The following is a 12,652-nucleotide window of genomic DNA, read 5'->3' as shown; positions in this document are numbered from 1 at the left end:
AATTCATCACACAAATAGGGGAATAACTGCCAACATAGCCCAGGGGGAGTGGGTGAGGGTAGGAGGGAAGGACAAGGACGCACTGCACTGTAAAACATATTAAATGCCAGCCTTCTGTTGCTTGGACAGCCCTCTGGGGTGGAGTGGTTGGGTGGCTGGAGCCCCACTCCTCTCTCCTCCATTCTTGAGCATCTGGGTGAGGAGACTATGGAACCTGGGGAGGAGGGCAGGGGCTGCCATCGCAGTCTGTGCTCTTGCTGTATTTCCTGCAGCTCCACCAGATGCCGGAGCATATTGGTTTGATCCCCACAGTAGCCTCAGCATTGCATCCTGTCTCCTCTCATCGCGCTGCCGCCACCTTTCATCTCGCTCGTCCCTTCTGTCCTCACGTTCATTTTCTGCTTTCTTGGACTCTGACATTATTTGCCTCCATGCATTCTGCTGAGCTCTTTCAGTGCAGGAGGACTGTGTGAGCTCAGAGAACATTTCATCGCAAGCGCAGTTTTTTTTTGCCGCCTTATCTGCGCTAACCTCTGGGACAGAGATGAGCAGGGGAGCGTTGAAACACTTGCAGCTATGGGAGGAAAAAAGAGAATTCTTAAACAAGGCACATCTTAGAAAACAATGAGTAGACTCTCTTTCACGGTGAACCAAGCTGTTAACATTACATAGCACATGTGCTTTCAGTACAAGGTCGCATTTTGCCTCTTATATTGAGGGTCTGCCGGTTTGGGGTGAGAGAACACATGCAGGGCCGAATAACAGAATTCAGCTTGCAGGCAGGCATGGTAAGCCACAGTCTTTTGGCTTCTTCAACTGTCATAACGTGGCAATGGTTTCAAACAGCAGCGCCCTCCTTTCCCATACCAAGCACCCATTGGGTTGGCCATTTAAAAGGAGGTGCTGTACTGGCCAGGAATGCATCCGAAGTCTTCAGGGCAAATTAATCCTTAAACACGCTTGCTTTTAAACCATGCATTATATTTACAAAGGTACACTCATCAGAGGTGCCTTTTCTGGCTTCATGATCCATGAGCCCGGGTTGGGAAGGTATTGGCTCCAGGGTGGTAAACAGTTCCTGACTGTCGGGGAGAATGGCTGTGCGCTATCCTCCTCCTCCATCTCATCTTCCTCATCTCCAAAATCCTCATCCCTGTTGTGTGAGACTCCCCCTTTGCAGGTGTCAAAAGACAGGGGTAGGGTAGTGGTGGTACCCTCCCCCCCCAGAATTGCATGCAGCTCATTGTAGAAGCGGCATTTCTGGGGCTCTGACCTGGAGTGGCTGTTTGCCTCTTTGGCTTTTTGGTAGGCTTGTCTGAGCTCATTAATTTTCAGGCAGCACTGCTATGGGTCCCTGTTGTAGCCTCTGTCCATTGTGCCCTTAGAGATTTTTTTTCCAATATTTTGGCATTTCGTCTTTTGGAACCGAGTTCTGTTAGCACAGATTCGTCTCCCCAAACAGCAGTCAAATCCAATACATCCCGTTCGGTCCATGCTGGAGCTCTTTTGCGATTCTGGGACTGGATGGTCACCTGTGCTGATCAGCTCGCCATGCTGGCCAAACAGGAAATGAAATTCAAAAGTTCCTGGGGCTTTTTCTTGTCTACCTGGCCAGTGCATCTGAGTTGAGAGTGCTGTCCAGAGCAGTCACTATAGAGTACTCTGGGATGGCTCCCGGAGGCCAATACAGTCAAATTACATCCACACTACCTCAAATTCAACCTGACAATGTTGATTTCAGTGCTACTCCCCTCGTCGGGGAGGAGTACAGAAATAGATTTTAAGAGCCCTTTAAGTCAACAAAAATGGCTTTGTCATGTGGACAGGTCCAGGGTTAAATCGATTTAACGCAGCTAAATTCGACCTAAACTTGTAGTGTAGACCAGGCTCCATGCACTAAACACCCCCCCCCCCCCCGAAGATCCATTTCTTCTGGAGGCCCTCCCAAAAAAGACCAGTGCAAGAAAACAGTGAGCTCAAGTAATTCCTTCCCCCTTGGTCTCAGTGTCTTCTTTCTGTGCCAGTCTCCTAGATCGTAAGTTTTCTGGGCCTTGATACTTCCCTCTTCTGTAGAGCTGAGCACACTTTTTTTTTCATGTTTTACAAATAATACTAAAAGGAGGAATAGTCCATTTTTTCTAAAAAACTTAACTCTCAAAATGTTAGGAAGATCTGGGGCAGCCTTATCAGTTCTATTCTATTTGAAATTCTTTTAATTTGTTAGTGTTAGATTTGAATGCTCACAGCCACACCTTAGAAACTATTTGTCTCTTCAAGTTGCTATCATTCACAGGTACCATGTGGGGATTTAACAAATTAACTAATAACTGACACATTCGTTCTGAGAGCGAGCGAGCACTTTACCATAGTGGTTATAGGTATTTGGGACTATATTCTCAGAGGTCATTAAATTACAATGCAGCCATGGCTTTCAAGGAAGCTAAGATCTCCAACCTAACTAACTGGAAAAGTATTAGTTATGTCTGGAAACTAATCTTGTTTTAAATCCTCCTCTAATAAGTGGTGTGCTACCCAATGGGGACCAAATTCAGAGCACATGGTACAGTATATAATATGTAATCTACTAATTGGAATTGTAGGACTAGTGAATTTTATACATGAATGAGCCGAGAGAGAAAAATATGGCAAACCAGTTATTTTGTCTTGGGACATATCTTTAAACCTTTAACTAACTGACGTTGTATGTTTCTTTTGCAGCGATAAAGTTCAGTGTCTCTCCTATGCTCCCCACACAAGACAGCTCATCTCTTGTGGTGCAGATGGTGGAATTGTTATCTGGAATATGGATGTTGAGCGACAGGAGGTAGATATCTATCTCTTGTTCATCCTCTAAGAAGCTCAGGCCTTTCTAAAGCATGTAATTTGAATCTGATTGGTATCTTTTTAAAGGTTAGAAAATAAACTAGTATTTTAGGAATGCTCCAGGTGTTACACGTGTGAAGATGTATAGTTTCGTGTGTGATCTAGTGGTTCAGGGTAGTTATGTAGCAGCGGGTGTGTTTTATGTATGTTGCTAAATAGCGAGTGCTCTGAAAAGTGACTCTTTGAAGAGGACATTGTAATGTGTTCTGTCTGTGTTTTTCAATAACAGAATCCGATGGAGTTACAAGTGTGCAAGTAGGATTTCTGGTTTTATGCATCAAAATGATTGTTTAAATTTCAGTCAGTTACACTTTGTGCAAAATTTAGAGGTAGTGAGATTACACCAAAGACCTAATTTAATGTTTTAGCAATGACGGGGGAAAAAACGCTAGTGACTCAAATCTGTTCGTATCCAGGGCTGTCAGTTTACAAGTGAAAGGATGGATGTTTGATTTTTAAACAGCCGGTTCTGGAAACTCAGATTTCTATTTGAGTCCATTTTCTTTTTTCTACCTTTGCCAAAAATCACTAAATTAGGCCCTGGGTTACAACTGTGTAATCCCACTACTGCTAATAGTTTTGGACAGGTGTAACTGATTGGCAATCATGCATCAAAGCAATTGTTTATTAAGAGAATAGAATCCTCGTTGCACACTCATAACATATTGGCTCTCTATGGCTAACATAAAAAAAGTAGTAAAAACGTATTCTGTGCCCTTATATATGCTTGAGAGTAGCCTCAGTTCTGTAGTCTCTGTAGCTGCAATGGTGCTGAACCTTAGGTGTTGACAAGGACATGCAGGGTTTGCACTCATTGAGCTTATGTTTTGCACTTCCTTGTAACTGGGGTAAACCCCGAATAAATCAATCCTTGCAAACTTCAGTTTGTCTAGTCTACCATATGGGGTGTAACTACACTTAACTGCTGAACTGGCCCATTTCTGGAGTATAGACAAGGCCTTAGTCACTAAAGTAAGGTAATGCAACTGATATCCACCGTGGGCAGATCTGAGTTACGTGATGGCATTTTTAGTCATTCTGTAGTGTGGAGCTGCACTTGAAAGGGACACAACCCACATAAAAACCTCACTTCTGTGGGGATTTTTTTTACCGTTATTGTTGCTAATGTCACCTGAAATTGCTGCACTACCGTAAACTCTCACTTTTGTGCCCATTGCCTGTTTGACTACTGCTTGTTAATCTGCCATATGTGGAATACTCATAGGGACTGTCACTCGAAGAAAGAGGTTACCCACCTATAACTGTAGGTTCTTCATGTGTGGTCCCCATCTGTATTTGCTACCCATCCTCCACTCCCTCTGTAGCAGATTGATTTAACGAACTGTGGTAAAAATGGGAAACTGGAGAAGTGTCAGCCTGCACCACCTTTTGTGCCCGTGGCTCAGAGCATGAGGAGGCCAATGGACACTGTTTGCAAAAAAAAAATTCAACTTTGGCACATGGCGCATGTACATATCCCATCTGTGGAATACAGCTAGGGACCACTCTGCTCAAAGAGCCTCCAGCCACAGGTAACTAACTGCCCTTGCCCTTTTGGTGTAACTTTAACATTCAGAAATAATGTGTTACTTAATGTTTTACAAAGGCAACTACAAAGCTTTAAAATTGAAAAGAGCTTTGTTATAAAACAAACTGCTTTATTGTGTGTGAGTTGGTTGAAAAGTGGGTAAGAAATATAATTAGCTAAATGAGTGTTTGTAATCAGGTGTTAACAGATATGTCTATATTGGCTCGTTCTTCTTGTCAGGAGGGAGTATATATATATTGTTACATTGACTCCAAAACACTAATCCTTAAGATTTTAGTATAACCTATTTTGCCTTGGGCTCTCTTCTGGAGTGCCTTTTTTCTTGAAATGTTCTGGTTATTGCTTTGGTGGCATTTTTCACTGATTAGATTTTCGTGTGTGTGTGTGTGGTATTCACTTTGATATTACCACTTCTACCATGTCTCTGGAATTGCACAAGGGAGGAATTAAGTCATTTATATTTTAATTCTTGTAAATTATTTTATCTGTCAATCTTAAAAGGCCTTAAAGGAACATTTGAAAGAGGCTAGAAGTGGTTTCCATTTTACTACTGAGCAGTTACTGTCACAAGGGATATCTACCTTTTTCAAATGTTGTGCCTCAGTGCGTAGATGAAAGCCCTATTTTCTCAGAACACACATCTAATTAAAGAGTTGGTTACTTTTAGAAAAGTAGAGTGGGGACTTACCCCTAAAGCACCTGCACCTTTGAGTTAACCTAACAAAGCAAGCTGCAGTTCCCTTAGGACTTGTTTGATCGTAGGGCGCTGGAGTAAAGGCTTAAGTTTAAGGATTTCATCAGCCTTACCTTGCTTTTTTGCTTTTGCTAAACTCCATCATAATCTAACCTTATTTAACCACAGTGTTGTGCATTTTAATCCTTAATTTTTGATACCCAAGCATCTTCTGAAGCCATTCCAGTTAATTGGGTTTGTACTTAATAAGGCAATCTTTTAAACAAGCAGCGGAGTCCTGTGGCACCTTATAGACTAACAGATGTATTGGAGCATGAGCTTTCATGGGTGAATACCCACTTCGTGGGATGCATTGTTTTTTAAACAATCCTCTTCTACACCCAGTAGTCAGGAATGGGTGTAAAGTGGATTAATGTGTATTTATATTAGAGCAACCTTGCAAAAGGTGGAGGTGAGGGGGGATGAGAGAATGCAGCAGCAGCTTCAAGGAGGGGCCCTATTTGTGAGGATGCAGTAGAAAGACAAAGGATAGAGGGAGGGAAAACACAAGAGGGGGAAGCTGCATATTGGAGAGGAGTTGCCCTGCTTTCCAAAGACAGACCAGTGTCAAGGAGGTGAGAGCGCACCTGAAGAGTTCAGGCCCCTGCCAATACTGCTGCTGTCACTTAGTTGTTTCCTGTTGTCTGCTGTCAGCGGGGGCCTGATAGGGGAAGCATTAGTTTACCAGACTTCCCTTCCAGTAGAGAATTGAGTCATTGTCATCACTCCTCATGTCAGGGCTTGGGTGAGGGTTACAGGCTATTGAGGATAGCCTTTGCTGAGGTTTCTCCATTCCTTACTCCTGGGAGAATTCTGCACCAACAAAATTAAAAATTCTGCAAATTTTATTTGTCAAAATAACACTACATAATCATGTCAGTTTCAATTATTTTGGTAATTTTATTTCAAAATACCTGTCAGCAACTCTGTCTGTAACAATACATATACACACACACATCCTCCAGGAATAGAGTTAGAGACCCCTATGACAACCCAGTTCCTGTTTCTCAATCCCCTCCCCCACAGAGCCCAGCTGGGGGACCCTTCGGCCCAGAAACTCACAACCTTTCCTACCAGAGCCCAGCTGCGGGGGTCCCCCGACCCAGACACTCTCACCCCCTACCCTCCCAGAGCCCAGCTGTAGGACCCCCCTCGGCCCAGACACTCTCACCCCCCTACCCTCCTAGAGCCCAGGGATCCAGAGGGAGAAACAGACTGATGCTGGGTTCTAGGCTTGCGTGGAGTTCCCTGCATACTGTCGTCTTCCTTCAGGGTATGCTGGAACTGCAGCTGCAGGCAACTCTCCAGTCCACGCCCACTCCCTCTCCCCTTGACCTTGTCTTCTATTTGTGAACTGAGCTCTGCCAGGCCCAGTGGCCCCTAGTGGGGGCCAACATCTCTGCAGTCCATTTCTGTGGTGGAGGGGGGAAGGAAATTCTGAACACACATTAATCTCTCTGCAAAATTCTGCCTTGCGCAATGATGCAGAATTCCCCCAGGAGTAACTCTTACCCACTTCACTCACAGCATGACAAGCATAGCATTAAATCAAACTGCATTAGAAAATACAAGATTTTACTGAAAATAAACGCTAGCTTTAGTGTATAAATGTAAAAGCAGGATAGAGCCGACCTTTCTTTTTGTTCAGCCTTGTTCAGGATCTGCCTGCCATCCCCCCACATGAGACTTGAAGTCTGACAGCAGGAGGTTCAGAAAAGCCAATTACAATTGAAAAGATTGAGCAAAATTTTTCAAAGTTTGAGTGTTTAGGCACCTAAAAATGAATGACCTGGTTCTAAGTAGTGCTGACCACTCACAAGTGCGTCCAGGGAGGGTTGCAGGGGCCCTGGCCTGAGTCTGAGTAGTGCTGAGTACCTGCAACGCTCAGTGGAGCCAGCTGAGTGTGCTCAGGATCACACCATTCATTTCAGGCATCTGATTTTTAAGCATCCATGTTTTTGTCAAATGTTGGCCTTTCTTTCAGAATAGAATCCTACTTTATGGTGAGAAACGTTCCTCCTGTGTGAACTTTCAGAACACAGCAAAATAAATCCCGGGGAACACTTTGGTGTGGGTTTGGGTTGTCTTTTTTGTTTTGTTTTTGGTTTTTTTAATGACTTTTGGCTGAAAAACTGTTTTTCTAGACAAGTTCAGCATAACACTGTTTAATTATTGCAACAGAAGCCACGTGGCTTGTTCTGCTCTTGGATTCCGACCTGAAGCTTTTCTGCCTATTTATCATAACCCTTTTGTGTTACAGACACCAGAGTGGTTGGACAGTGACTCCTGTCAAAAGTGTGACCAGCCTTTCTTCTGGAATTTTAAACAGATGTGGGACAGTAAGAAAATAGGCCTTAGACAGGTTTGTTCTGTTTTGTATTGATGAAGTAATTTAAGAGAACAATATACCTGATAGTTCAATGAAATATTTTAACATTTTTCAGATGTATAGGAACTTGTTTAACTTTTCCGTTGGCTGCTTGGTGATTAAAGTCATTTAGCTACCCTCGTTCCAAGAGAGGGGGAGTGGGCAGGCAAAGGCCTGGTGATGGGTGAATATCTTGGCCCTCACAAACAGAAGCACTTTTTGCAATCCATTTCTATAGAAAATGCACCCTGTACATTAGCTTGGGTAAATTTTGAGTTGCATGTGGGTTTAGCGATGTGAATCTTATTTAATATCATAGGAAGATTCTGTACAAACAAACGTGGCCCAAAGCTCACATCTGAAGAGTCTAATGGAACCAGTATAATAGTGTACTAAAAAGGGCATTGCTTTCCCTTCAAAGGCAAATGTCCATAATTGCTGTTCCAACTGCTCAGTTATTGGCAAAACTAGTCTACAGTTTGCAGCATGAGAAAAATGGACAGCGTTAGGTAGCAACTGTCACATTGCCCAAGGCATTTCCAGGCCTGTTTTATTAGGTAGGATTGTAAAAAGCTGAGGAGAATCTGCTCACTTGACTTTAGATGGACGGTGTTTACATAAACTGAATGCCTGACATTGCCCAACATTGAGATGTTATCTTGCCCTCCAACAGTAACCAACGCAGCATTCCAGTGTTACAAAGCCAGCAGGGAGGGGAAACTCGCTGTCCCCTATAATCCTAATACATGATCCCAGAGCCCAGCTCAGTGTGTGAGATCCTACCCTGTTTCGCTTTGCTTGAAGGTATTCCTGGTCCTTTTGTTGAGACTGAAAAAGTGGCAAAAGGGACCACATTGAGCTGCCTGTCAGGAATGTATGTTTACATGTGTGTTCGTATCTCAGATCATATTTGAGGAGGCAGAAGGATTCGCCCAGTGTCCCGAATGTAATTGTACAATACTGATAAAAGGATAGTTGTCTCCTAATGATACACAGGCAATTCTTGTAACACTAATGTGGCGTGCATGCATTGATTTGCCCACACACTAATGAGAATACTCTTCCCCACCCCCTTCCCCCCCGCACAAAAGAGAATATCCAGTCTGAGAATTTTTGCCTGATCAAAATACCAGACTGAGAAAAGGTTTCAAAGATCTTTACTCAAGCTAGTGAAGCAGACTTAAGTAAGTGAAATAGCTGTGATCTAAATTCATCACATCATAAGGTCAGTATCCCTGTCCCTCACTTCCTCTATACTCATTTCACAGATGGGGAAGTGATTTGGCCAAGGTCTCCCAGCGGCCGGAGTCAGAGCCAGGAACAGAACCCATCTCTCGAGTCCCAGTTCAGTGCTCTGTCAACTAGGCCACACTGCCCCCATTTGGCCGTCGTTAGCGGGCTTACCCCAGATGCTTAGCTGGATGTAGTTGTTAGTGAAAGGTAATGAAATGCAAAATTGAGACTAGTTTTTTCCTACTATTCAGCTTTTTCTCCTTCTGCCCTAAATGGGGGTTTAGAGAACTTGCTGTGGCCACAGGTGAGTTCTGCTGAGGTGAATGGGTGAAGTTAAGAGGAGAAGTTAAGTTAAGCACTGCTGTGCTTTGCTTTTTCCATTCTGACCAATCCTTTTTTGACTTGCCTTTTTCAGCATCACTGCCGGAAGTGTGGGAAAGCAGTGTGTGGCAAATGCAGCTCTAAGCGCTCCTCCATACCACTGATGGGATTTGAGTTTGAAGTGAGAGTCTGCGATAGCTGTCACGAATCAATAACGGATGAGGAGTGAGTCTGAACTATGAGCCCAGTTGCCTCAGAAGAGGCTTAATGAGTTACAGAACTCCTCAAGCTGTACTCCTGTATACTGCACTCTGCTCAGAGTCAACCAGATGGGAGTGCCACCAAGCTGTATAAAGTGCTTTTTCCTTTAACAGGTCAGGCCATCAGTCTCTATAGCTCTGTGTAGCACCAGGACTTGGTATCCTCCTTTATACAACTATAGCGTTCTTGTGACTCAGTTGCTGTGTTCAGTTCTGCGTACTTCATTATCAGAAAGAGAGACAGTTTGGAAGGAGTTTGGGAAAGAGCAACAAAAATGTTCTGGCGGTCAGAGGAGTTCATTTAATTAGCTCCTAATTTCTCTTTCTTGTGTGTAACTTGGTACAGTGTCCTGCTATTTGGAATACCAGGACTTGTGGTACACATCTGTCTTGTATCTGGGGATGCCCCCAGAAATGGAGTGTGGAGAGAGAGGGATTTTTATGCAAAATAAAGAGTTTATTTTGCCTGAGGCTAAAACTGTGGCTTTTACCAAGACTGCAGTACATAGCTGGACACAGTTAGGAAAAACTGGAATATGAAGAGTCATTTCTAAAGCAGTGGTGCAAAGTAAAATCCACTGCTGGAGGATTCTTCTAAACAGTCCTTATTTCTTCCTACCTGTTTCTTTCCCAATGTGCTCCTCCTGAATATGAAAGGGGAGCTGTTTTCACATTTTGCCTTGTCACAAATCCCTCTGTGGGGAGAGAGACTGTGAACTACATCTCCCAGCCTGCCTTGCCACAGACGTATTTACAGAGTTGGCCACCATAATGGACTGCATTTCCCAGCCTAACGTCATTGAGAGGTTCACAGAGATGGTCATCTTGCAGTACTGGTCTGTCTCTTGAGAGATGAAGCCCACCCTGCTTCAGAGATTCCAGCCTGGGGCCAGATGGGCTTCTGTCATAGCACCATACTGCTTCACCAAGGCCCACTCACTTTCCCTTCAGTCAGGGGCAGCTCCAGGCCCCAGCACGCCAAGCGCATGCTTGGGGCAGCATGCCGTGGGGGGGCGCTCTACCGGCCGCCGGGGCGGCGGCAGGCAGGCTTCCTTTGGCGGCATGCCTGCAGAGGGTCTGCTGGTCCCACAGCTTCGGTGGAGCTGCGGGACCAGCGGACTCTCGGCAGGCACGCCTGCGGGAGGACCACCGGAGCCGTGGGACTGACAGAGCGCCTCCTACGGCATGTCACCGTGCTTGGGGCAGCGAAATGTCTAGAGCCGCCCCTGCCTTCAGTCAGTACCTGTCCCATTTGGCATACCACATAACTATTAATTGTAGGAAACTGACTTTTTAGTAGTCTGTTTTTATTTAGTGTGGTAAAGCAGGGTATAATTAGGTGTAGTGGGATGAAATTAAAAGCAACCTCTTTAGGCTAACTAAAAAGAAAAGCTTCCTGAAAATGGAATCCATTAGGCTATAGAATAGTCTTTTTAAGTAAGTGCTGGCAACCCCATTGTTTGAGAAATTTAAAATTAGGCTGAACGAAACATTGGAAAATCTGCTGTAGGGAACCATTTTCCCTGGACAGTGGCGATGTACTGGATGATCTCATAAGGTGTCTTCCAGTTCTATCTTCTGTGGTTTACTAAAAATCGGACTCTCCTGGGGAGATGCACAGTGCAATGCAGTATTGGTCAAGGAAAGATCAAAAGTGCCCTGGTGTCTTCATTGTCACACACAAGCAGGTACACTCAAGTTTTCAGTATCTCATCTGAAAGATAAGTAACTGCCTGGGAAATTTGATTTTTCTATCTCTGAAGGAAAAACTATGGTTCCAAGGAACTACAGGTCATCCTTCATAGGGTGTGTCTATACTGCACGGTCCTTAAGGTGGCATGCAGAGTATGTACACTGCACACATCCCTAGCACAGGTATAAATAGTAGTGTAGATGGGGAGGTACTGCTTAGATAAGTAAAGGCACCTGAACCCTGTGGGTGTGTCCCCTCCACAGCTCACTACACTCCCAAGCAGTGCCTGCCCCCTCTACCTGACTAAAAATAGCAGTGTAGCATCCCGCTGCTTCCCTATCGCATGGAAGACTCTGGCAGCAAGGAAAGGCTCTGGCAGAGGGAGGCAGCAGCAGCTCCCCTCTGCCAGAGCCTTTCACTGACACATGTAGCTTCACACCACAACATGGGAGCAGCTCACTTTTCACTGCAGCATGTAGCTACAAGCCGCCACTAGTGGTGTGTCATGTAGGCCTAGCCATAGAGAGACCATGGAGCTATCTCCTCTCGCTCAATAATTAAGTTGAGTCACTGAAGAAAATCAATTATTTACATTAGTGTTCAAATTCTCATTTCCTCCTCTGTGAATAGTTCAGGGCAATACTGCAGTCGCTGTCTCCTTGATTCTTGATTTTTGATCTTTCTTTAGACGTGCACCCACAGCCACTTTCCATGACAGTAAGCACAACATTGTCCATGTACACTTCGACGCAACCAGGGGATGGTTATTGACTTCCGGGACAGACAAGATTATTAAGGTAGGACTAAGGAGACTGCTTTAGTTCATTTTCTGTCTTTTTCCATGTCCCTTCCTCCTCCCACATGGTTTCAGGTCTAAGTCTCCCCTTCCTGCCAATAACAGACTCATGGTTTAGAGAATCTCTAGGCTTTTATCATACACTGCTGTTTCTCACCAGGTATTTTTCACAGCCATTCAGAGATTTTCTGCCCAGTAGGGATCATCAGTGTCCTTCCATTGGGAGTTGCTCTTTCCTTTCACAAGCAGGTGCCCTCTACAATGGAATTGTTCAATCAGGGAGTTGGTACAAAAATTCTCTTGAATGTCACCTTGTCAATCAGAAAACTGTGATGCAACACGTTCTCCTCTCTAAGTGTCGGGCCTTGTCTTGCTGCCAGCATGGCAGCGGGTGAGAAGACTGTCAGATGAAGCTGGTCGTTCTGTGCGTGGTATCCAGCAAGCTGGCTGGGACACTGTTTTAACTGATGAATTTTACACCTAAGTCAGTAAGTTCCTTTACAACTTTCCATCTGAGTAAGGACACTATTATTTCAAACATATACTGTCTATTGTAGTATTAGTACTAACAAGGGAGCTGGAAAGAAAAAAATGTGCAAGGCTAATCTGAAATGCCAGTTTCTTCTTTGAATGTTTGTTCACGTTCATTCCACGTTAGGTGTGTATGCTTGTCACATGCACTGGTGCTGGAAGTTTTTCCCTCAGTGGTATCCGTAGGGGACCGGCTCTAGTGCCCCCTGGAGTGGTGCATTTTGTCGCGGTATAATGAGTGCCACCTGCACCTTCCAACCTTAGTTCCTTCTTACCGCCAGTGAT

The 12,652-nt window shown here is 44.4% G+C and overlaps 1 protein-coding gene across 1 annotated transcript in view; it reads left to right on the top strand.

Annotated features, from left to right (window-relative positions):
• The window catches only part of WDFY2 (WD repeat and FYVE domain containing 2), a 125,183-nt gene that overhangs the window by 101,385 nt on the left and 11,146 nt on the right, over positions 1–12,652 (top strand). Inside the window, exons 8-11 of the mRNA XM_030564340.1 lie at positions 2,719–2,824; positions 7,426–7,527; positions 9,182–9,312; positions 11,729–11,837. Coding sequence (XP_030420200.1) covers positions 2,719–2,824; positions 7,426–7,527; positions 9,182–9,312; positions 11,729–11,837 — 448 coding nt within the window. The remainder of the gene's footprint in view (positions 1–2,718; positions 2,825–7,425; positions 7,528–9,181; positions 9,313–11,728; positions 11,838–12,652) is intronic.

This window comes from Gopherus evgoodei, chromosome 1, assembly GCF_007399415.2.
Source record: "Gopherus evgoodei ecotype Sinaloan lineage chromosome 1, rGopEvg1_v1.p, whole genome shotgun sequence".
Lineage (NCBI taxonomy): Eukaryota > Metazoa > Chordata > Testudines > Testudinidae > Gopherus > Gopherus evgoodei.
Note: the sequence above shows the minus strand (reverse complement) of the source record. Positions and strands in the feature narration are given on the sequence as shown.